The sequence below is a fragment of the Nansenia antarctica genome, assembly GCF_963989245.1.
Source record: "Nansenia antarctica genome assembly, chromosome: 11".
NCBI classification, from domain to species: domain Eukaryota; kingdom Metazoa; phylum Chordata; class Actinopteri; order Argentiniformes; family Microstomatidae; genus Nansenia; species Nansenia antarctica.
The window spans coordinates 19,162,105-19,187,357 of NC_137681.1; the positions used below are offsets into that span (position 1 = coordinate 19,162,105).

Here is a 25,253-nt window from a genome sequence, read left to right on the forward strand (position 1 = left end):
AAAACGTTTTTTAATGTTTGCAAATGTATTAAAATGTAAATACAGAAATACCTCATGTACATAAGTATTCAGACCCTTTGTCACTCTTAAAATTAGGTCAAATGCTAAATGTCTTCAACAAGTCATTCAACAAGTTGAATTGAGTCCACCTGAGTGTAAGGATAATAGTTCATGTTATTTCAGAATGAATATCTTTTGTTTTTATAGTCTCTGGTTTGCATAGAAACCACCGCATGATACAGCTGCATGTCATAAACTCGTGTAGAACAGCTGGGAGTCTGAATATGTTTTCAACAAGGCAACAACTCTGCTTCTTCCGCTACGACTGCTAAGCTAACTAACTAGATGAGTGTAAGATTGCGTTCGTAAAGTCGCTCTGAGAGCGCTGGAGCGCACACTGGGCCCGACGTCATAGAGAAACCGAGTCATTTGATTGGACGAGAGGCATTCCACGAGTGCTGATCGGATTTCCTGAGTGAATTTACGAACGCAGCCAGTTTTGAAAGCGCGTCGCCTCGCGCCGCGCGCCTGTTGAGAGTTATATTTAATTGTATTGCGTCATCAAAACACGGCCACTATTCGGTGGTAAACATTCGGTGTTTTCACACATTCGGCCGAATACCGAATGTGCTTTATTTTGCGATATTCGGCCGAATACATTCGGTGGCCGAATGTTCGGTGCATCCCTAGTATATACTGTATGTATTCATGACCTGACATACTTATTTATGCTCCAACAAAATAAGATTAATAAGCGCTTTGAGTTGCATTTCATGTACGAAAGGCGCTATATAAATAAAGCTTTACTTACTTACTATTAATAGCATGTCCCATAAAAGTCAGTTCATTAATGACAAAAATCATTATACTTGAATAGTTTGAATGTTTAGTAAAGTCATTAATATTTACATTTTAGGCTGTATATACTTATTTTATATACTTGTTTTTAGTTTATCTATTCTTGTTGTTCATTTAAGAGGCTTCTTATTGATTGCCACAAAATGTCAAAAGGTTTTGTTAATATTGAAAATAAAACTCAACTTGAGACAATGACCACTGTCTCTTAACTGATTTAAATGTGGAAACTGGATAGATCATCAGAATTGTGTATGACTTGACTTGTGATTTGCTTGACCTGAGCAATGACTTGACTGGTTCTCACCACGGTAAGATGGGATTTATGTGCCTTACCTTATGTGTGACTTACTCCCACTTCTGGTATGAAGTGTATGACATGTGTATGAAGTGTGTGTGCGCGTGTGCGAGACCTGGATCTCCTTGAGCAGGTTGAGTCTCTCTCTCTCTGGGTCGCCCATCATCTTCTCCAGCGCCTTCAGACGCTCCAGCACCGACGACTCTGGAGAACTGGGGGTCACAGGGTCAGGGGTCACAGGTGTCTGTGTGTCTGTCTCTCTCTCTAGTGTGTGTGTGTGTGTGTGTGTGGCCCAATGCCATTTCTTATTTTTACCCCTACACCTCGTTTTCGGCTTGCCCCTAGTAACAGAGATACAAGGGGTAGTGGTTGAAATCTTCCCCTATGAAATGGGACAACCCTTCAAGAACCTGATAGGTCCGGGCACAGCTTGATAGTTAGAGACATCAGCATACTAGCGATTTTGTTGTTATGTTTGTTAGAAAGAAAAGGTCTATAATACATTGATAACATTGACATAATGACATTAAACTAAGGTAATACAATGCTTATCATAATTTAATTTAAAATCTTTATTTAAGAAGAAAATAATATTTTTATCTTTACGATGATTCGCAAGGCATTCTTGGAGATTTCGCATAACACTCCATTTTGAGTATGCCTCTGAAAAAACTCAAGCAAAAGCCCAACCACTTCACCCTACCCCTCTATCCCAACAAGAATCGGGCCACCCTACCCCTACATGTGAACGCACAAAACAGAGTGGTAGGGGCAAGGATGAATTGGGATTGGGCCAGTGTGTGTCTGGTTGGTGCGTGTGTGTGTGTGTGTGTGTGTGTCGAACCTATGTGGTAGTGCTGGAGGTGAGGGGGCCTCCTGCTGTGTCTTCTTGCCTCCTTTCACTCTCTTCTTCTGGGGTTCAGTGTGACCAGAAGCCCCTGCCTCGGCCTTCTCTCTGGACCGCTTCACTGCAGGGCAACACACACACACACGCACTCAAATCACATCATTGTCGATGCTCAGAGCGTCGCCCACTACTGTAATAAACATGACTCACCCTGTGTTGGCTTGGCAATCGTCTCCCTGACGAAGGGCTTGTTGACGATGAGTTTGGACTTGGCTGCGAAGTTGAGGGCAGTGAACGTATCAAAGTAGTACCGGTACTCTGGGGCGATGTTGGTAACCATGACGGCGTGGGAGGAGCCTCCCAGAGAGTCCTGCAGGAGGCGTGTCAGCTTGCTGTCTCTGTAGGGGACACGGCCCCCAACACCAGAGTTCAGGGAGTCCACCACCTGTAGGTCACAGAGACAGATAGAGAGATACTAAAGATGAATGAATGAAAGCTTTATTTCGAACATGTGAAAAAAGAAATAGTTATAACAACAAAAAACTAAAACAAGAAAAAACAAAACAAAAAACACTATTTACTTAACATGTCCGAAAAGGAGTAGGAAGAAGCATTATCTTATTTAATCCTACCTTCTCCAATACTCAGAGATTAATAATTAATAATCTACAGTTAACTTCAAAATTAATATAATATTTGTTAAATTAAATCAAATGTATTTACGTATTTACATATTTACCAACAATAGAAAACAGATAATGTAAATAAACAAATAATCTGTGAAAACACCTGGGGGCAGTTCCACTAAGCGAGATTAACTCTGATCCAAGCGATTAACTCTGATCCAGGTTTAAATAAGCTTGCGGTCGGTTCCATCAATGTGGCTCAAATAATTCGCTGCTTGGTTGCTATGCAACATATCCTTCTGAGTCAGATATAATTATAAAAGCAGACTTACAGCCCCGCGGTGGCGTAGCGGACTAGTGCAAGCTGCCCACCGGGGACTGGGATCAAATCCCGGTCTCGCCAGACCCGGATATGGCCAGGGCACACAGGGAGCGGCATATTGAGCGGCCGCTCCCGAGGGCGGTATAGGACTATTTCCGGACAAGGATCCGTCGCGCAACACCGCCCCCTGGGTGCCGGAATAACGGTGTCGGGCTCGAGGAGCCAGTCAGCTAGTCTGCCTGGCGATCTCCTCTGGGGCTGCCGGCTACGGGGTCGGGCGGCGGATCCTACGCAATAGGCAGGGGATAATTGGATGCTAGGTTGGGTTCAATTGGATACCAAATAGGGTGAAAAAGGGATAAAATCTGAAAAACAAATTCAAAAAAAATAAATAAACAGACTTACAGGGTGGCTAACGTAATGCGTGCGTCAAAAAAGGCTCACAGGCGGAAACTACATCCCGAACGACAGTTCCTGTGTCTTTTAGGAAATATTAGTTCCCACTTCACACGAGATAGATAGATTAGATAGTTTGACTGTGTGATAGATAGATAATTTGAAAGTGTGATCGATCGATAGATAGATAGTTTGATTGTGTGATAGATAACCTGATATTTTGAAAGTGTGATAGATAGATAAATAAATTAAAACGTGTAAAAAATTAAATTAAATAAATAGGTATGTCTATCAACTTGCATTGCTTTTGTCACAGCGGTCTGGCTGGCGCAGTGGTTAAGGCAACCAGCTAGAGTTCCGAAGGATGCGGGTTCGAGACTTGATTTAAGTGATTATTTTTTCTTTTCTTTTTTACATTTAACCGAAGCCTTCATGCAAATCGATTTACAACATATATATATCTGAGTCTAAGTGAATCATCTATCCATCAGTAGGGGTGTAACGGATCACCTAACTCACGGATCGGATCGTTTCACGGTTTTTGAGTCACGGATCGGATCATTTTTCGGATCAACACAAAACATAAAAATAAAAATAAAAAGCTTTTTCCTCGAATTCTGTAAAAACACCACTTTTACTGTGTGAAACCCAACAACATTCAAGATGTCAAAACTGGTATATACACATACATAACATATTCTACACTCAAACATTAGTCTACATATTAAACAGAAACACACATTCAACTTAAATGATGCAGTAGGAGAGAGGGAGGAGGCACCTGGTTGCAGCAGTGAATCACTGGGCTCTTTAAAGCAGACAAATAAACATGTTTTATGCCACTTTTAACTAAATAATAAAGTGAAACCTTACTTTAAACATGGTATGAAAACATTGGCTACATTATCAGAAGTAGTCAAGCTGCCTTTTTCGTGCCTCCCGTCAACACACCAGGGTGATGTCACAGCAAATGTGTGGCCATGCTCGTACGACTTTCTCGTTGCACAACGCTTAAACACCGTAACTTTGTTATCGACCACACTTTGTCCGTCATTGTTATAATTGACAGAAAAGCCAAAGTGCTCCCATACATGGGATTTCAATGACGAGGGAGGCATTTCGAGTTCTTCTCTGTCGCCAACATTAGCAGCACTACTCTACTCGCCATGATACACTTGGGCTGCGTTCGTAAATTTGGTCTGAGAGCGCCGGAGAGCACACTGGGTCCGACGTCATAAAGGGACCAAGTAATTTGATTGGACAAGAGGCGTTCCATGAATGCTGATCAGATTCCAGAGCGAATTTACGAACGCAGCCTTGTTCTGGATTTTTTTTTCCATTATCAACCTATCATTGCGCTTTAGAGTAAAACAAAGCACGCAACTGTCGCGTCTATCTTTTCATGGCAACTCTACATTGTGATTTACAAGGGATATTAACTAATATTAAGTAATATTATTACTTGGTTACATTTTGCAATTGATCCGCGGTACACATGCGTGCCGAACCGTGGGGGGCGATCCGTACGGATCACGGATTATCCGTGATCCGTTACACCCCTATCCATCAGTAATCGTAAGAAAAAATAATCTATGCCAAATCCAGGGTCTAGTTTAAGAACATAATTTACTCAGAAAGGCTTCAAACACCATTGTAATCGTGTCAGTTCTTGTAAATTAGCCTGCACCATCATTTTATAGCCTATATACTTACTATTACTATATTTTAGATGAGATTTTAGATTAGATTCAGACAACGAAATGCAATAAAAAAGTGTGTCTGAAGAGGGATTCGAACCACCGTCTTAAAAAGACGAATAAATACCACGACAGCGGTAAATACCACTAGGCCATCGTGACGATAAAACGATTTTAGCCTGCTGCTGATATCACCACAGTAGTAAATATTTATTTATTAAAATATGAACATATAACAATAACTAGGGCTAGTATGACCTACGCATTTAATCGGTCAGCAATTTCTTGCCAAACCATTTCCCTCGCCTTGTTAATTGCGGCAGTATTGCACTATTTTACATCTTATTTTTCCGTCTTCATAAAGATCAATAATTCGGAATGCTGCGCAAATGTAGGACCCCTGCAGAGTGGAGTATCTTCATTTCGACAGATCGACTCTTCGGGGCTCTTTATGTCTGCGTGTACGTGCCCATATCGAGGATTTGTAAGCCGGTGTTCTGTGAACACTCATGACACAAGCCTAGGGCTGTCCCAAAATACTATTTTTCTAACGATTAATCTAGCGATTATTTTTTCGATTAGTCTAACGACTAATTTAAATAAATAAATAAATATCATGTGTAGGCCCCTTAATTTCCACCTCACTGCTATGTTTAGCCAACTTGAATGCCAACATGGCCATTTAGAAGTCTGTCCATCACCACAACACATAGCTAGCTAGTAGCTACATAGCTAGCTAACGTTACTCTCGCTGCTATGTTATGATTAGCTAAATTGATGCTAACGTAGCATGCGAGCTACGAGCTAGATAACGTACAGTAGGTGCGAGCACCACAATGACAATAGGCTACCGTAGCTAGCCAGCTACATAGCTAACGTTACTAACACCAGAAGACAAGACATACAAACTGTGGTGAGCTACATTGCTTGTGTAACATTAGCTAGTAGCTATCAATTTTTCACTCATACACGGCCGGAAAAGTGAACAGAAATACAACGGTGACTTACGGTGGTGCTATCTTGCGGCTGTCTTCACAAAGAGCTCCAGGATGCTTTCGCTTGAGGTGCTCGTTCATTGCAGACGTACTGCTGTGATAGGCCATCTCATTTTTGCTTTTTTTTTTGCTTATTTAAAAAAATTAAAATAAAAAAAACGACGCACCGACGCACATTACGCAAGTCGACGTATTGACGTAGTCGATTACGTCCACGACGTCGACGAATCGTAACAGCCCTACACAAGCCTGATCCTCGTTCGAGGAATCACCTGAGGCTTGAATTCCAATCCAGAGTTGCCTGATCGCCTGATTTATTTCAATCGCCGATATACTAATCCACTTTAGTGGAACGGCCCCCTGATGACTATCAAAGCCCTTCTTCCTCTTCGTACCTGGTGAAAACCATGTTTTTATACCGCTTTTTGAACTGGGTCATGCTTGGACACCGCTTTAGCTCCACACTCAATCCGTTCCACAGCTTCACTCCACATATAGAAATACAAAAACGTTTTAACGTTGTACGTACATAAATATGTTTATCTCTATCAAAAAACAATGTTTTAATATTCCCAGGGAGTAGGTTGTTAATTGCTTTATACATTATTTGTGCTGTTAGAAGGTGGACCAGATCCGTGAAATTTAATGTTTTTGATTTTAAGAATAATGAATTTGTGTGATCTCTATAACCGGAATTATGAATTAACCTTATGGCTCTTTTTTGCAATATTAATAGTGATTGTAGTCACAAGTATTGCCCCAAAATTCCGCACAATAATTTAAATATGGTAAAAGCAGTGAGCAGTAGAGAGTGTGGAGTGATTTATGGTCCAGAACATGTCTTGCCTTACTCAGTACTGAAATGCTTCTTGACAGTTTATTTCTGACATTTTTTATATGAGATGACCAGCTTATTCTATCATCAATTATCACACCAAGAAACTTAATTTCATGAACTCTTTCAATGTCCACACCATCTACCTGTATCTGTACTTGAGTATTCATTTTATAATTACCAAATAACATGTACCGTATTTTCCGGACTATAAGTCGCACCCGAGTATAAGTCGCAGCAGGCCAAAAATGGGTCATGAAGAGGAAAAAACCACATATAAGTCGCACTGGACTATAAGTCGCATGGTTCAAGGGAACGGGCTTGGCGGAATCAGCGGGGAAAGAAGACCCTGTTGAGCTTGACTCTAGTCTGGCACTGTGAAGAGACATGAGAGGATTTGTAAGCCCAGGAAGGACATAATTCACGTTAAAACTTCTTCTGAAAGGTTAGAAATACTTAAATTATCGAGTGTAAAGCCAGGGCTAGCTAGCGCGTTGCTAACGAAGGTTAGCAAAATGGCGTCGCGGGAGCAAGCAAACAGGATGGAACAGCCTCTGAAAGGTAATAAATGACTTTAATATCGTGTATAACGTTCATAATAGCGTGTATAACGTTCATAATATAGTGCTTAATGTCCACATTGTCGAGTGTAACGACTATTTATCGTGTATAAGGCCATGACAAAGATAGCTTGGTGAAAAACGGAAGTAGTTAGGATGAAGGGCGACCTACAAACAATGCAACATTGAACAGCCTCTGAAAGGTAATAAATGACTTTAATATCGTGTATAACGTTCATAATATCGTGTATAAGGTCCATAATATCATGTTTAATGTCCACATTGTCGTGTGTAATGTCCACATTGTCGAGTATAATGGCTATTCTATCGCGTATGTGGCGCTAGCGGAAGTAGCAAAATAGCCTCGCGGGGGTAACTTAGCAACATAGAACAGTCTCTGGAAGGAATAAATGACTTTAATATCGTTTATAACGTCCATAACATTGTGTATAAGGTCCATAACATCATGTTTAATGTCCACATTGTCGTGTTTAATGTCCACATTGTCAAGTATAATGGCTATTCTATCGTGTATGAGGCGCTAGCGGAAGTTACTCCTTGGTTCATGTCAGTCAGAGATTACCGTATGTCAGTTCATGTCAGTCAGAGATTATGAATTATTGATATATAAGTCGCACCTGACTATAAGTCGCAGGACCAGCCAAAGTATGAAAAAAACCGCGACTTATAGTCCGGAAAATACGGTAGTTAGTTTTGCTTAGGTTTAATGATAATTTGTTTATGTCAAACCATCTTTTCAATTTGCACATTTCTGAAGTAATCATCTCCATTAGCTCCTTTAAATTCCCCCCAGAACAAAAAATATTTGTATCATCTGTGAATAGTACTAATTGTAATGTTTTTGATACCTTGCAAATATCATTTATATAAAGAATAAACCGTTTCGGACCCAATAATGACCCTTGGGGGACGCCACAAGCAATGTCCAAGCATGACGATGAATACTCTCCCAACTTCACAAATTGTTTCCTGTCTCTTAAATAACTTCTCACCCAGTGCAATGCTACCCCCCTGATCCCATACCGTTCCAGTTTATTGATTAATATGTTATGATTGATTGTGTCGAAAGCTTTTTTAAGATCAATGAATACGCCAACTGCATACTGTTTGTGGTCTATAGCGTTTGTAATTCCCTCGATTGATTCAATTAATGCCAGTGATGTTGAACTGTTTGATCGGAATCCGTATTGACTGTCAGAAAGTAATTTATGTTTATCTATGAATTTGTCTAATCTGTTATTGAATAATTTTTCTAGAATTTTGGACAATTGTGGAAGTAAAGAAATAGGCCTGTAATTTGTGAAGTGGTGTCTATCCCCAGTTTTATACAGCGGTACAACTTAAGCTATTTTCATTTTGTTAGGAAATGTACTGGTTTGGAACGATAAGTTACAGATATATGTCAGTGGTTCTGAAATCCCCTCAATTACCCTTTTCACAATTTTCATATCAATTTCATTGCAATCACTAGATGTTTTGTATTTACATTTATTAACAATATCTATTATTTCCTTTTCTTCTACTGGTGTAAGAAACATTGAGCTAGGATTTCTATCTATAAGGTTGTCATCCCTATCCTCAGATGACAATGGATCAGATATTTTTTCTGCCAGGTTTGGTCCAAGTTAAATAGAGATAGATGCTATAGATAGATATTAGAGATAGATAGAAACTATAGATATATACTACAGATAGATAGATACTATAGATAGATAGATACATACATGGATGGATGGATAGATAGACAGACAACTATATATAGAGATTCTATAGATAGATGGATGGTAGGGGTGTAATGGTACATATTTGTACGGAAGATTTTGGTACTGGTCCTTCGGTTCGGTTAGCGTGTGTACCGAAAGAATGCAGAACTTTTTTTGTATGTTTATGTAATCTCAGCCAGTACGCATGCGCACACACGCGCAGTTTAATCTAGAGCTTGAAGTTCCTTTAGCATCCCTTAAGTCTCCTCTCTTGGGAAAATTACACTTTCTCAGTTACCTACAATGGACAAAGATAGGTGGATCGGACCAAAGCTATATGCCGGCATTGTTCACCTGCGATCGGGTATGCGGCTGGCTGTACGTCGAACTTGCTCACTTTTTGAGACGGCATCACCCAGTTGGTCATTTCCATTTCAAACCCATTTTCTAACTTGTGATGACGACGACAGTATTTACGGTACACAGACATAATATGTATCAATGTTCACCTGGGTCCCAGGATTCCTACTGTGTAAATATCTAAGCTGTGACATTTATACTTTTCAAGATAGAGCTGTCTGATGCTGGGCATGGTTTTGTGAAGCTAATATTGTATTGCCGGGCATGTGACGCATAGGCGACTTCTCATTGGTTTAAATCTCATGCTACAAACACACAAATGTTACTTACAGGCTGCACCGCTTTAAAAAAATATATGTTTTGTGAATTTTTTCTCTGTTGTACCGAAAACGTACTGAACCATGACTTCAAAACCGCGGTACGTACTGAAAAAAAAATAATAATACAGGGAGTTACACCCCTAATAGATAGCTAGACTACAGGGAGCTCGTTTGATTGATTTTTAAAATAGTTTGATTTGGGGGGGCAGGACTTGAATCGGAAAGGTCAGTTCTGTAGGCCTAATGTACAGTTTTGTAGCCTACTGTTTGTTCTGCACCGGACATGACATTTCTGCTGTTCATTAGCAGTCTGTTTGTATTCTCTGCTCTTGACTGAGTTCGTTTGTTTAACACTCATAAACATAATTTTTATTCACATGGCCTTTCTGCTCTCTGGTAAACTAATGATAATGATATCCCAACTGCCCAGTTAAATCAAATATATTATTTGGCATTCAGTAACATGCTTTTTAAATGATATAAAACAGAATATTCGTCAACATTAATATTCAGGGAAGAAAATAAGCCTACTTTTTTATGGGGGGTGGTAAGAGACCTGGATAATGGACAGGGGGGCGCTGGCCCCAAAAGGTTGAGAACCACTGCTATAGATAGATAGACACACGGATAGACAGATAGATAGATACTATAGATGGATGGATAGATGGATGACCTTGCTGAGGGTGAACAGAGAGAGGTTGATGGCACCGCTCTCCTTCAGGCGGATTCCCTGGTTCCCGGTGCGTCTGTTGTCCTCCGACCCCGCCAGATCCACCAGGTACAGCTTCCCTGTCTGCTGGCGGTGGGGTGGGGCGCGCTGGGAACGCACCACCTGGGGGGGACAGGGACACCTTTAGAGACCTAGAGAGTATTGCACGTGTATGTGTGTGTATGTATATATGTGTATTTATATATTAATTAGGGCTGGGACTTTAACGCGTCAATTTCGATTAATTAATTACAGAAAACGTTAATGCATTTTAATCCCTTTCGTTTTTTTTGTAGTTGGCCAGCCATGCCATTTCTATCCCTTGTGAGAGACTTTTCTCCCTTGCAGACAACATAGTGCAAAAAAAGAGGGCAGCCTTGAGCTCTGAAAATATAAACAGGCTAGTTTGTCTCAGCAACTGGCTGAAAGAGAAGAAGCAGAAGAAGTAGTAGGCTTAGAGGTATCCTGAGACCAGTGGGTTTGTTGTTACTGTGAAGGGTACTGTTTTTTTTTGTTACCATTTTAGATGGCACTTGTGACTTTATGTTAAACTGTTGGTCTGTTTATTATTTTGACCATGGATATTTGGGTGGGTAGGGGAGGGTGGGGGAGGGTTAGTGTAACATTAGGTTAGGTACATTGTGTGATCTGTTGGTCTGTGTAGCTAATATAAACAGGATTTTGCTGCTTTAAACTTATGTATGTCTATTCGTTGATTCACTCGTATACCAAATCCATTTGATTTGAAAACTGTTATACTGTTATATATGTGTGTGTGTGTGTGTGTGTGTGTGTGTGTGTGTGTGTGTGTGTGAGAGAGAGAGACCTTGATGAGCAGGATGGCATGGGAGCGGCTGGACCTCTGGTTGAGCTTGGTGGAGGCAGTGGTCCTGTTGAGGCTGGCAGGCTGGAAGTGAGTGTGGAAGTCAGAGTAGGAGGAGAGAGGCGTGGTGGTGAGGCCCGGGATCAGGATGTTCCTGTCCTTGTCCTCTCTGATGGGCAGGTCCTGGGTGCTGGGGGACAGGAGATCCAGGACCTGCACAAACACACACACTCAAGTCATAAACTGTACGGTCAAACAACTCTTTCTAACTAATTCCCCTTAACACACTGATAACCAGACCCTCCACATATACCACAGTAAAGATCCTCTATATCAGGGGTGCCCACACTTTTTTGAACCAAGATCTACTTTTCAAGTAGCCAGTCTGCCAAGATCTACCAGTCTAGTTTCAACATCACAAACGTACACGCACGTACTAGTCTACAAACACACACACACACACAGTTCCCAGCCTGCATAGTAAACTCACAATACACTTTCTCTCTGTCACACAGCCACACAGGAGAAGACCATCACAAACCCTCCCTCTTTGCTATTCTCACTCACACACATACACACACGCACACACACATTTGCCAGTCTGCATAGGGAGCCATAGCACAAACCCTCCCTCTCTCCCCCCCCCCCCCCTCTCTCTCTCTCTCTCTTACACACACACACACACACCTCAATTTCTCTCACTCACACACTGACAGCCAGTCTGCAGTACCATAGCCAACTACTGATCCAACAAACAGAAAAGTAAACCAGATACAAAACAGGTAATTCCCTAGTTTGAAAGGAGGAAATAAATGCATTTCTCTACCTTAATCGAGCCGTGCCCGGTAGTGGTAAAGCGCCATTAGTGGGAGACCTGGCACTGGGAGGAGGCAGCTAGTTTCTAGTAGTCAGGGCTGTAGGAGCTGGTTGCAAGGTGTAGGCAGGCTTGCAAGGTGTCATCAGCCACTGTGGATCTGTCATCGAAAAGGCAATCTGCAGCCTCGAGAAACGCTTTTTTCACAATTTCGCCGTCTTTGAATGACTTCTTGTGTTTAACAAGAACGTGACTGACGCGTTAAAAAGCTATCGTTGCAGCCGTACGTTTTCGCTCTTTTGCCACAATTCCCTTCTTCTAAATAGCCATCATAGATCTGCAGATCAGACAGACGCACTTCCAATATCACATTGAGTAAAAAAGTCCTCCTCCCATTCTGGATGGAAGTTGTACGTTATTGGTTTCTTACTTGGTCCAGCTTCCCCACTCATTTGTATACCCTTTCTTTAGTACTAAATAGTAAATAGTAGAAATTGGAAGGCTAACTAGTTAATTAGTCTCGCCGGTATTTTGTATTTTGTAGTTGGCGCTGTTGACTGCGCATGCGTGGTGAACTGTGTGTTAGGTGAAAAGATCAGATCTCAGACTGGCTTACCTGTACGTCAATCAAGTGGCAAAAGCCATAGTGAGGATGGATGATAGGCAAACTTTTTTTGGGGGGGGGGGGTTTGTTCAATGCCATGCGATCTACCCATACTACCTTTGCGATCCACCGGTCGATCGCGATCGACGTATTGGGCACCCCTGCTCTATATACCATAGTAAACACGCTCTATATACCACAGAAAACACCCTCTATAAACCATGGAGTGTGTTCAGTACCTTCTCGTTGTAGATCTCCAGGTAGGACATGCTGGTGGCGTACTCCCAGGCGTCGCCCCCCGCCTCCTCCCTCCTCTCCTGGGCACGGACCAGGTGGAACACCTCCCTCACCGCCCTGGGGATCACACCTGGCTGGTCCTGACTGCCCAGCATGGTGTGGGTCTTACCTGGGAGGAGAGGGGGAGTGGGGGGGTTAGTGTCACAGGGGTTCACTCCTGCCCACAGTTGTACCATGAGTAACTCTGCATAAATAGAAAGAGAGACAGAGGAGGGGGGGGGGGCGCGACAGAGGGAAACTAGGATGGCCTTACCAGCTCCTGTGGGTCCGTAGGCAAACACGCTGGCGTTCTGTCCATTCAGGATGTGAGGTAGGACGGGCTTCACCGATGACACAAACACTTCCTGCTGCGTCGACTGCTCTCCGTGGAACGCATCAAATCTGGACCACAGAGAACAGTTAGAACAGTCCAACTGGACCACAGAGAACAGTCAAACCTGGAGACTCAAGAGTTAGAATTTCAACACATGGACACTCCACCCAGCTCAACACATGACATGACATGACTGACTGGGAGTCTGTCTGTTCAACACTTGCTCAAGGACACCTTTGGCCACAAGCGGCCAGTCGGGGTCCGAACCGCCGGGCTGTCAACCTTGCGATCATTAGATGCCGGCTCTCCTGAGCCACAGTCGCCCCTAAAGGGTCTGGTCTCAGGCTGGGCTACTGATCCCAGGACTCTACACCTCATCATCCATATTATTTTTATTAGGATTATTATGACACACGCATGAACATGACGTTAATGACTGAGCAGGGTTGAGGCGGTGAGGAGGCAGCAGAACTCACTGGTAGTTGAGCGTCTCCGTCGCGTTCCTCCAGTTGATGATCTCCAGGGTCTTCGAGTCCAGGCCCCGGACACACGATCCCTCGCCCTTCTCGTCCTGCCGGTCCATGTAGGGCCTCAAGCGGACTGCCACCTGGACCCGGGACGGCTTCTTACTGGGGGCCTCTGCCGCCGCCACTCGCTGGGCCATTGTTGTCGACGGGAGGGGGACACAGCACTGCCAGGAAGACGAAGGTTGGATCACTCCAACTAGGCAAACACAATGAATTAATTCATAGAATTGTAATCAATGTCATTAATAATAAACTAGCAGGGTATATGATGTCAAAATATAGCAACAACGTATAACTTATAACAGATAACGACAGCATCAATGGTTCATTCGTGATGCCATCAAGCCAGCCATTACTAGTGGCGTTAGCTTAGCCTCACTAGCTAACAAACAAAGTTATGTTCGGAACAAAAGCGCTGAAACGTGCCAATCTTACCGGCAGTTTAAGCCTTGCGTCGACGAGGTACAATATATTTCAACGTTTCTGCCTTCGAATTGTTTTAGTTAAAGATGAATCAGTCCATAAAAACGCGACGTTTTAACAGCGGAGGGAGATTTCAAACTCCGCAGCGGAAACCAGAAGCAGCCAATCAGAAGCAGCCAATCACAATCAGCCCTCGTGCCTGTTTGACCTGTGACGTCAGCGCCGACAACTCCAAAATGGCGCCACGGTGTTTACGTCTGGACGAGGTCCTTCTGCCGGCTTTTGATGGCGAGCTTTTATGAATTGTATTATTATTGTGTAGACAGACTACCTGTCTGTTCAACCAGAGTGATCTGCTACAGCTAAACGTACCGTTTGATTAAGGTAATTTACCAGAGGACTATTGTTGCTCATAAATCAATGGTTGTTGATTACCATTGCATTGATCACCCAATGCATAACGCCATCTACTTAGCTAGCGAACTTTTCCTAATAATAACGCCTGGGAACCAATGTTGTTTAGCGTTAGGGATTGAATGCATGTCTCTCTGTCTGGCTAGCTAGATCCACCATGATGCAGGCTGCCGAGGGGCTGCGGGAGGGGATGGAGGCTCTCGGGGTGGGGGGGCCGGGGCCCGAGGGGACCGCTGGGAGAAGGGAAGAGGAGGCTGAAGGCACAGCAGCTCCAGGAGAGGACACCAGACCAGAAAACGGTACAGGTGCTTATCTCTGGAGAAACTGTAGTGTAACACCGACCTTCCCTCTGCGCTGGGTGCACTGGCTGTGGCGTCCCCATTCATCGTCAAGTGCTTAAACTCATTCAGGGCCGAGGGTGAATAAAGTCGGGCAAATTCATTGTAAACATTCTCCAGTGCCACGGATTACTTTATTCACCCAAAAAAATGATGACGCTTCATGCTGTAGCCAATCAAAGTGAAAGTATTGTTGTTGGGTAAATGTCACATAAAACACGTGGCACTCTAGATGATGAGTGTCCAGAACTCTGTTCCAGGTGATTAGTCGGTTAGGGCCTCACCTGAGCAATTACAAAACACTAACACACCTCTCTCTCTTCTTCGCTGTGTCTGTCAGACGGTGAGGGAGGTGGTGAGGTGATGGAGGGAGAGGAGCAGAAGGAGGAGACTGCAGCAGACAGAGAGATGGAGGGAGGAGGGAAGGAGGAGGGGGAGTGGGAGATAGCGTACAGCGATGAGGAGGTGGAGGACTCTGAACACTGGATGCCCCCTCCAGCGGAGATCAAGCGGCTGTACGAGCTGCTCTCTAAAGGAGAGACCCTGGAGCTGAACTTCATACCCCTCCCTCGAAGACCCCCCACCCCTGAACGTACCCCCTCTCCTGAGAGGCACGACGAGGAGGACGCAGCCAATGAGAGGGAGGAGAGAGAGAGCAAGTGAGTTGCTGACTTTGATGTGTTGGTGGAAGAATGTTACCTCAGACTGTTCCTCCTGACTGTTGACTGTTAGTGTCAGAGTTGACAGTAGGAGGGTCTGGGAGTGACAGCTGGCTGGGATGGTGATGGTGACCGATCCAACTTCACAGGACCAAATCAAATCAAAGTTTATTTATCATGCTTGTCTGTGATTTGATTGGATGCTGACACTTGTCTGTGGTGGCGATGGAGCTGACAGTAGGTAGTGTTGATGGAGGTGACTGATGATGTTGCTCTCTATCCCTCCCTCCCAGGGCTCCTCCCTCTCCAACAGAGTTTGACTTTGACGAGGAGCAGGTTCAAGTCACGCCCAAGAACACCTTCATCAACCGCCGCAGGGCGCCAGGTAGGTCCACCCCCCAGCAAAGCGATAGGCATTGTAGAAGCCATTTCACTGTTTTGATATTAGTTTAGTATAATTATTAGTTGTAGCTTATTATTGTATTTGCTTATAAGTATCAGGAGTTATTGTTTCCATATGTTGTTTATTATTTTGGTCACTAGGGGGACTTCACACAGGTAGACCTCACTCATAGGTTATTTAGGTAGGCTGCTAATGGGGTTAGGAAGTGCACCTGGTGGACATACGGTTTTTACCATCCAAACATATCATCTAAACACATCTAAACATCTCGTAGTAACATCTCAGTCAGCTGCATGGATATGGAATTGTTTGCCTGATCTACTTGGAATAAACCAACAAAACGTGAGAATCCTTGTGGACAGTGAAACTTCTTTGCCAGCATGCGTGATGCGTAAGATCTTTGTTCTGATGGTGCGCCAAGTATTGGCTTTATAGTTGCAAGTAGTTAGCCAATACAGGCATATTCTAGTCATATGGGACACTAGTTATATGTGACACGGTCTGATGAAAAGGTCTGCATGGCGGCAATTCTCAAGTCGTGCAAATGACCAAAAAGCGTATTTTTCATTATAGAAAAAAAAGAAGAGCCCACTCAGTATAACAAACAACAGTTTTAGGATCACGAAATACTTATAATTAGTGAATTGGATTCACTATATCGTCTGCCGTCCTGCTACGTACTGGGTGAGTTAGTGATACATGGCTTATAAACAAACTTGTGTTTGGTGTTCAAAAAAGCAAGGACTGTACGGCACCGCGATGTTTGCAAATGTGTCTATTTTCTCTGATTCTCAGTTTGAGGTGGACCAACATTCAAATAAGCATATCTTCAACTATTTTCTGATTTAAATGTATTACAAATCATTTAAAAGCTCTTTAATGATCTGTAAAAAAAATAATATGAAAAAATGTTTGCCCTACTTGGTGACTTTTTTACCAGACCCGGTCACATATTTTCATGTCTTGTTTTTCTGTGGAAGTAACTTTCTGCACTTATTCTAGCTGGCTGTGAAGTAGCTAGCGTTACCAGTACGTAGCTAGCGTCCATCCAAAAGGTTGAAGGTCAATAACATCTAGGCTCTACTCTATCAGTACCTGATATAAACATGACTGGGTTGATAAAAGCAGTTCCTGGTCTGACTCCTCCCCCTCTCCCAGGATCCTCTGCGCGGTCGTCGGTGAAGCGTGAGGCGCGCCTGGACAAGGTCTTGTCAGACATGAAACGCCACCGCAGGATGGACGAGCACATCCTCCGCACCGGACGAGATCTGTTCAGAGAGAAGAGCCGGGCGCCGCCGGCGGTGGGGCCGGGGCAGGAGGAGGTGGCCCTGTCCCCCAACAGCCAGAAGGAGAGAGAGAAGGAGAGGGAGAGAGAGAAGGAAAGAGAGAAGGAGAGGGAGAGAGACAGCAACCCTAGCACCATCTTCTCCCCCCGGCAGAGACGGTACTGAGAGTGGGGGGGGGGGTGGAGGAGGGGATGGGAGGACTTTATCAACAACATGGACCTGAGGCCCAGAGGATTTATCACAACTCTCCCAAAACTTGAATTGTATATGTGATGATGATAATGATGAAGTTTTGTATGTTTTCTATGACTGTGTTTTATATCATTGTAATAAACATTTTACCCAGGGATAGTGTGTGTGTGTGTGTGTGAGAGAGAGAGAGAGAGAGAAGACACTCAGTCAGGCTCAGGACACAGGAGTATATTTGAGCTAAATCAGAGTAACAACACTGCCTTCAGATAAGGCTTAAAAACCACAAATAAATAAACAATAAATAAGTACATACAAATAAATAACAAGCATGTTGTGGAACAGACAGTAAGAAGCAGTGGTTACTGGAGCTGAGGGAGGTGTCACACCAGGGAGGCGGAGTTCACCCGGCCTTCTATTGGGTTAGGTTAGGATTAACCTTCACACCATCAGACAGCACAACACACAGACAGACACACACACACACACACAGCAGCTTTACATACATCAGATGGTAATCCTAGTGTCCTGCTATTGGCTGGTTCCCTTTCTGATGTGTAACTATTAACCACGCTAGTGTGACACACCCTTTCTGACCGCAACATGGGCCCCGTGTGGACCAATCACAGTCAAGCAGACAGTTCTGTTGAGGAGCGGTGATGTCATTTAATGGAGACTCACAAAGTCGTTGTTGTCTCTCTAAACAGCTCCAATACTCTGACTCCCAACTACCTAAAACACAGGCCACCTTCTAGAACTCTCTAGCACCTTCTAGACCTCTACCACCTTCTAGAACTGTCTACCACCTTCTGGAACTCTCTACCACCTTCTGGAACTCCCTCTACTGGATAAAGGAACACTGTCGCTGCCCTGGTGGGTCCAGGAGTCTGGGGGGGGATAATAGTTTGTGTACATCTCATGAAGCTGAGTCATCACTGTCAGAAAGGTCAACATATTCATCCATTGCTACCTTTAATGCACTAGAGTTCAAACTCTAAAATGTAAAAAGTTCATAAAAAATGAAAAGTTCTGGAAACTAACACTGTCTGACATGTAAATAAACTAACACTAACATGTAAATAAACTAACACTGTCTGACTAAATAGACTAACACTGTTTGACATGTAAATAACAATCAGTATTTTACACCTGCAGTCAGTATGTACACGCTGACATATCAGCCTATGGACTCACATTCCAACACGCTTCTCCTCACATACCAAACACACATACCAAACCGACATACAGATAAACAGACCAGACAGATGATGCTAGAGGATAAGGCAACATAGTGCAGTCGCTGGTTCCATGTTCCATAAGTGGTCATGTTCCATGTTCTACTGTCCTGTAACTATAGTAACTATAGTCCTGTAACTATAGTAACTATAGTCCTGTAACAATACACAACAACACTGTTTGAGGCTTTTACTGCTTTCCCTTTCCTCCTGTATCACCCTCCTCCTCCATCCCTCCCTCCTTCCTTCCCTTTCTCTCATCTATCTACATTCTTCCTCCCTCCTCTCATTGGCTGGCTCCTGCTCTGAGGAGCAGCTGTAGCCATTGGCCGCCTGGGACAGGGGGGTGTGCCTGCCCGCCTCCTTAGCAGCAGCTGGGGCCAGGGGCGGGCTCTGGGAGCGTGAGGAGGAGGAGCCAAAGAAGAGGCGGAGCGCCCCTCTGCTGATGAGACAGAACCAGTAGACCTGAGGGGCCATGAGGACGCTGGCCCCGAGGTTTACCTGCCAGGACAGGGCCAGGGGCACCAGAGGGAGGGGTAGGGACGCATACCTGGGGGGAGGGGGGGGGGGGCGTTAGACTGGACCACACTAGCAGCAGTAAAGGTACAAATGTCATCATCTTTAGTCAATGTCAGTTTACTGTCCTGTAAGGTTGGGCTATAGAACCACCTAGAAGAGAGAGAGAGAGAGAGAGAGAGAGAGAGAGAGAGAGAGAGAGAGAGAGAGAGAGAGAGAGAGAGGGAGGGGAAGAGAGAGAGAGAGAGAAAGATAGAGAAGGACAGAGAAAGAGAAAGAAGGAGAAGGAGAGAAAGAGAGAGGAGATAGAAAGAGAGAAAGAGAGAGAGAAGAAGATAGAAAGAGAAAAAGAGAGAAGGAGATAGAAAGAGAAAGAGAGAGAAGGAGATAGAAAGAGAAAGAGAGAGACATACCTGCCATAGGCGTAGTAGAGGTAAGGGAAGAGCAGCACTCGACAGATGAAGAAAGTGATCAGAGTAAGACCTCCGTTGACCTTGTGGAGGAGAGTGTGCTGCTGTTTATACTGAGAGGAAAGAGAGGGAGGTAGAGAGGAAGGGATGTAGAGAGGGAGGGAGAGAGGTCGGGAAAGTGGGAGGGAGGGAGGCAGGAAGAGATGGAGGGAAAGAGAGAGGGAGGGAGGAGGTAGAGAAAGAGGGAGGCGGTAGAGAGAGAGAGAGAAAAAAAGCAAGCAGTATAGGTTGGTGAAAGCAGGAAGTTAAAGTAGCTTCAACACTGACAGTAGAAATGGAGGACATGTCAGGGTTAGGGGTCGGGGTCAGGGTTAGAGGTCAGGGTTAGGAGTTGGGGTCAGGGTTAGAGGTAAGGGGTCAGGGTTAGAGCTAAGGGGTCAGGGTTAGGAGTTGGGGTCAGGGTTAGAGGTAAGAGGTCAGGGTTAGCCGTTAGGGGTAAGGGTTAGAGGTCAGGGTTAGGAGTTGGGGTCAGAGGTTAGAGGTAAGGGGTCAGGGGTACCTGGATGAGGATCTTCCCCAGGCAGACAGACGGGGTACTGAGCTCCGCCATCAACATGACCCCCTGGAAGTAGTCGCCCTTCTGACGCCAGAACTACACAGGAAACAGGAAGCCGTCATCAGGGGCTGGTGAACACTGGTGAACATCTCACCTGTCACATACAGACCATCTCACTTTCACTCACACACCACACACACACACACACACACACTTGATACCGCACGTTGATGACAGTTACCACGGAGACGGGGAAGCAGACGGTGACCATGACGACGTGATGCAGCACCATGAGGAACTCACGGCGCAGGTAGCTGGTGAGGGTGACGCCCAGGGGCTTGGCCCCGCCCTCCACCTCGTGACCTTTGACCCGGAGCTTGTACCAGTGACACAGGAACATGGCGTAGATGTCGTAGGCAAAGTACGGCACCGCAAACAGGATGTAAGCATTGGTCAGCCAATGTCTGGGGAGGGAGGGAGGGAGGGGGCAGGCTTTACTTCCTATCACTTTACACACACACACACACACACACACACTTCTTCAAGCTTTTTAAGGGTGAAGATGATGAACAATCTGTTTAGTGTGAGGAAGGCCTGACCACGCAGTCAGCTGCTTACTGTCAGCTCTCCACAACCTCTACATAACCTCTTTATAACCTACACAACCTCTACATAACTTACATAACCTCTATATAACCTGCATAACTTACATAACCTATATAACCTCTATATAACCTACATAACCAGGGGTGCACATAACTTTTTGGGGCCAGTGCTCAGAGGAGCACCTAGGGATGCTGTTTGGTGCTCCCCGAGCTCGCGAGTCACGACCCGTCCCACAGGATGGATGAAAAAGGGATACATGGATAACTTATATTAGCAAAACGACATTTATTCATAAATAAAGATGAACGAACAAATGATTGTGTGCAAAACAAAATAAACAAATGCAAAATCAAATGACTGCTCTTTAAGCATGAAAGTCTGTCAGACTCCTTTAAACACAATGAAATCAACTGACATCTCTTTAAGCACTGCTCTGTTCTGTAAACACTGAAATCAACTTTTCAACAAAAAGTTACAGCCTAAGCATTTATTTATGCTACAAGCTTAATCGTCATCGTCACTGCTCTCTTGACTGCTGTAAATTGTCACTGTCCTCAATTTCAACCATGGTAGAGGATATATTTTTTGTGATCAACTCTTTTTTTTTTTTTTTTTTTTTTGGGGTGCGCAAAAGCGCCCTCATGCGGCTGATCTGCCGCGCAGCATGCATTTTGGCGACGCATGCGCACTGGCGCACCAGTTATGTGCACCCCTGTACATAACCTCTATATAACCTACATAACCCAGGGCTTAAAGTGGGAAAAAATCCTGTGCCTGAAACTTTTTCTTGGGGAGGGGGGTCACAGTTTGAGATATTGGGAGAGCGGGTACAGAAGACAGCTTCTTGTCTCAATGTTTAAATGCATTAATACTAGTTTATAGTCAATACTAAATATATGTCTCAATGTTAAAATGCATTAATACTGTTTTATACTCAATACAAAATAAAATAATATATTTAGATGTCTTTAAAAGAACAAACTGATAAAATCACTTAAGGCCAAACTGATTGCAACACTTATTAAGCCACTATCACTATAACAATAGATCAATAGATCTACATCAAGTAGAATACTGATGACTAGTGACCAGTCAAGACCATTGGACTCCAGGATATCTTTGAGCTCCTGCATGAGGGCTGACGAGTTGGCGATGTTTACTTTCCTGCTGGCTAGGTGTTGTGTTGTTATTTTGGCCAGATCATCATCAAAAAATCGAACAAGGACATTGAGGATTTTGTCCATGTTAAGATTAGTAGCTTCGTCGATATTCATTGAAAACGTTGCTTTTTTAAGCTTTTCACACAGCCGTTTTTTAAATTCCGGGACAAAGGCCATGTGTGTTTAAATAGCTTGCGTGCTGATTGGAAACGGACAGCTTTGTCAGTGCATTTTTGTCTTCTGATAGCTTCTTGCACAAATCGACGAGTGGCTGAGCCATTGTGAAAGACAGATCATGTTCAGCTATAAACGCGCACACTCGGATCTTTTGCTCGCAAACACGGTCGGTCATTGAAGATGAAGTGGTAGGCTACCTGTAGCCGTCGCTCCCGGCAAGGTTGTTGTATGAGCAAGCGCTCGAACCGAAGCTTGGTGACCGGGATCTGAGGCATGTCGAGCAATAACCTTCTTCCCACTACTATACTATATACTATACTATATATATATATATATACTATATACTATACTGCCGTAGACAAGTTTCTTTGAGCACGGCGTACAGAAACAAGCACCCGGCTCCCTCAGTTTGAGGCACCACGTCCCATAAGGCTTCCCCTCACTACTCTCCTCTATCCATGCCCAGCGCCATTTATTCCTTACTCCTCGTTCTAGTATAGCTGTGTCTTCGCCAGGTTTAAGAAACTTGGCTTCCATTTTAATAGACTCTTACTAAAGCGAGATAGCGGGCTGCTAAAAGTGAACGTCTCTACAAGCTAACATTACACTCATTCAAACTTCTTAAGGCCCGCCCCACTACTCTGCCTCCAATTGGCTAGAAGTTGTTGGTTGGCTTGAGCAATGTGATACCATTGGTAGGCGGAACTGTCTCTTTGCTGAAGATGACTCTTTAAATTACGATGTAAACAAATAGCATGTGATTTTTTTATTGATTTTTTGCTAAACATTCCCCCGCGCCAGAAATCCGGCACCGTGCCGGAGAACTTTAAGCCCTGATAACCTCTATATAACCTGCATAACCTCTATATAACCTGCATAACCTCTATATAAACTCTACATAACCTCTTTTAACCTACAAATAACCTCTTTATAACCTACATAACCTATATAGCCTAACCTCTATATACATTTACATTTACATTTTTGGCATTTAGCAGACGCCTTATTCCAAAGCGACTTACAATCAATACATTTGAATACTAAGCATGTGAATCAGCAGTCCACCATTCGTTGCAGGAAGAGTACTCTAGCTCGGGCCCGGGGCCACTGATAGAAGGAAAAAGCTTCTCCCTATTATCACCTATATAACCTGCAGAACCTCTAAATACCTCAACCCCCCCCACTCGGTACCTTGCCATACTTTGGCTTTTGCTGAAATTACACCACTGGTCTCGTAGCCTATTGGAAATGTATTGCTTGTGTGTGTGCGAGAGTGAGAGGGAGTGCTTTTGTGAGCCTGCATGTATGATGTGGCTCTTTGTGGTACCCAAATAAGTTTGGGGGGCTCTTCTCCACTACCATCCCGTACCGTACCAGAAGCCGTGCTCCCTCTTTGTTTTGCTTTCTCCACTGCCAACTGGGCCGTACCGGGCCGTAGTACCCGTACTGAATTTAGCTACCCTTCCTGACTCAGAGCGAAAGGTACCATCCGTGCTACGATCTGCAGACCGTTGATTGGTTTGATTGATAAGTGACGCATCATACAGCTGTTGTTTACAATGGTCCGAGAGCCTTGAGACCGAAAGCTCGCAATATACATATTTTTTTGCACAGATTTGAGTGTGCAGATTCTGCTTTTTTGCACTCTATTTGATACTCTTCAGCTGCAGCACCCCAGGTAAGTGATCACGGATGAGCGGTGGTATTTTCACTATTTAAGATTTTTTTTTACTATTAAGAATTTACATGGTGAAATGCATTCTTAGACATGACTACGTCGTCATGATTACAAAGATGCCACTTGAAATGCATGAAACCCAAGTTTATTTGAGTCTTACACACACGTTTGCCTAGTATTTGACTGCCTGTAGCCCAGTCACGAATGGTCCCAGTATTGTAGCTTCAGACGGAACTATTTGGTAATTATTGTGCTTGCTGTAGCAAGCCCACGATATGCTATTGCTCATATATATTTATTTTAATCCTGTTCTTTTACCAACTGCTAAGACCACAATATAGCAAGCTAGTTACTTTAGCTAGCTAAAGATATTGGTCCCCCAAATTATTTTACAACTTGTTTAGCAATTATGTTACAATGTTTCTGTCAAACCCCGCAGTGAAGGTATCTAAGCAACGTAATGTAGCTAGTGAACAGAAGTGGGGAAAAAACGTCAGATCAGATATATAAACGGGTTATTTTGATAAACTGGACACATTTTGGGAATATATATGGTTACTTTCTTGCCTGAAAACCTAGGCCTAGTCTAGCCTAGCCGTAGCTACAGTAACAGTCTAGCCTAAGCTACAGTGCAGTGACAGTCTAGTCCAGTGTAGCAAAGCCTTAGCTACAGTAACAGTCTAGTCCAGTGTAGCCTAGTCTTAGTTACAGTGACAGTCAAGCGTGAAGTGAATGTGTGAACTCACTGGTCCTCCATGATGTCATCACAGGAAGAGGCGATGATGTAACCAGCCGAAGACGCCATGATGGCCTGGACGGACGACACCAACCTGAGGGAACCAATAGGAGAGCAAGAGAGGTTAGCAGCACTGAGGGTTTCCGCTTTAACACAAAGACATGTTATGAATGTGATTCCCTGCCCCCCCCCCCTCCCACACACACACACACACACACACACCTGGCAGACAGGATGACAGCTTCGCCCTCGCTCCAGCCCGCCAGCCTCTGTAGGCAGCGTTTGGAGACGTAGAACAGCCCGGGAAAGAACACGGAGCCCGCCGCCAGGATGGTCAACATGGCCCCGCCCTGGGGTGGCGGGCAGCACACAGCACGACCTCTCTCTGTCTGCTCCTCTCTGGAGAGACACACACACACACCTCAGCATCACACTCAGAGAGGGAGGGATGGGGTGAGTGGGAGGGAGGGGAGAGAGGAGGGTTATGGGGCTAGGACTGCTGCTGGGGGCTAGGACTGCAGGGGCTAGGACTGCTGCTGGGGGCT

At 44.2% G+C, this 25,253-nt stretch overlaps 3 protein-coding genes across 3 annotated transcripts in view; 1 reads left to right on the forward strand and 2 right to left on the reverse strand.

The window, feature by feature from the left end:
- LOC308167956 (kinesin-like protein KIF22) overlaps positions 1–14,059 on the reverse strand; it is a gene marked incomplete at both ends in the record, with an annotated part of 99,922 nt that extends 85,863 nt beyond the window's left edge. The window contains 8 exons of the mRNA XM_080542435.1: positions 1,269–1,365; positions 1,998–2,121; positions 2,211–2,445; positions 10,509–10,667; positions 11,371–11,580; positions 13,025–13,191; positions 13,336–13,463; positions 13,872–14,059. Coding sequence (XP_080398561.1) covers positions 1,269–1,365; positions 1,998–2,121; positions 2,211–2,445; positions 10,509–10,667; positions 11,371–11,580; positions 13,025–13,191; positions 13,336–13,463; positions 13,872–14,059 — 1,308 coding nt within the window. The remainder of the gene's footprint in view (positions 1–1,268; positions 1,366–1,997; positions 2,122–2,210; positions 2,446–10,508; positions 10,668–11,370; positions 11,581–13,024; positions 13,192–13,335; positions 13,464–13,871) is intronic.
- Positions 14,060–14,916: 857 nt separating this feature from the next.
- Positions 14,917–17,610, forward strand: pagr1 (PAXIP1 associated glutamate-rich protein 1; the record flags this gene model as incomplete). The annotated part of the gene is made up of 4 exons (XM_080542436.1): positions 14,917–15,058; positions 15,438–15,756; positions 16,050–16,141; positions 17,318–17,610. 4 exons carry the CDS (start codon positions 14,917–14,919, stop codon positions 17,608–17,610), a joined length of 846 nt encoding a protein of 281 aa, XP_080398562.1.
- Positions 17,611–19,130: 1,520 nt separating this feature from the next.
- On the reverse strand, positions 19,131–25,049 carry tlcd3bb (TLC domain containing 3Bb; the record flags this gene model as incomplete). Its single annotated transcript, XM_080542437.1, has 6 exons — positions 19,131–19,419; positions 19,799–19,908; positions 20,355–20,447; positions 20,593–20,815; positions 24,719–24,802; positions 24,931–25,049. The coding sequence occupies 6 exons, from the start codon at positions 25,047–25,049 to the stop codon at positions 19,131–19,133; spliced, it is 918 nt and encodes a 305-aa protein (XP_080398563.1).
- Between the last annotated feature and the right edge of the window lie 204 nt (positions 25,050–25,253).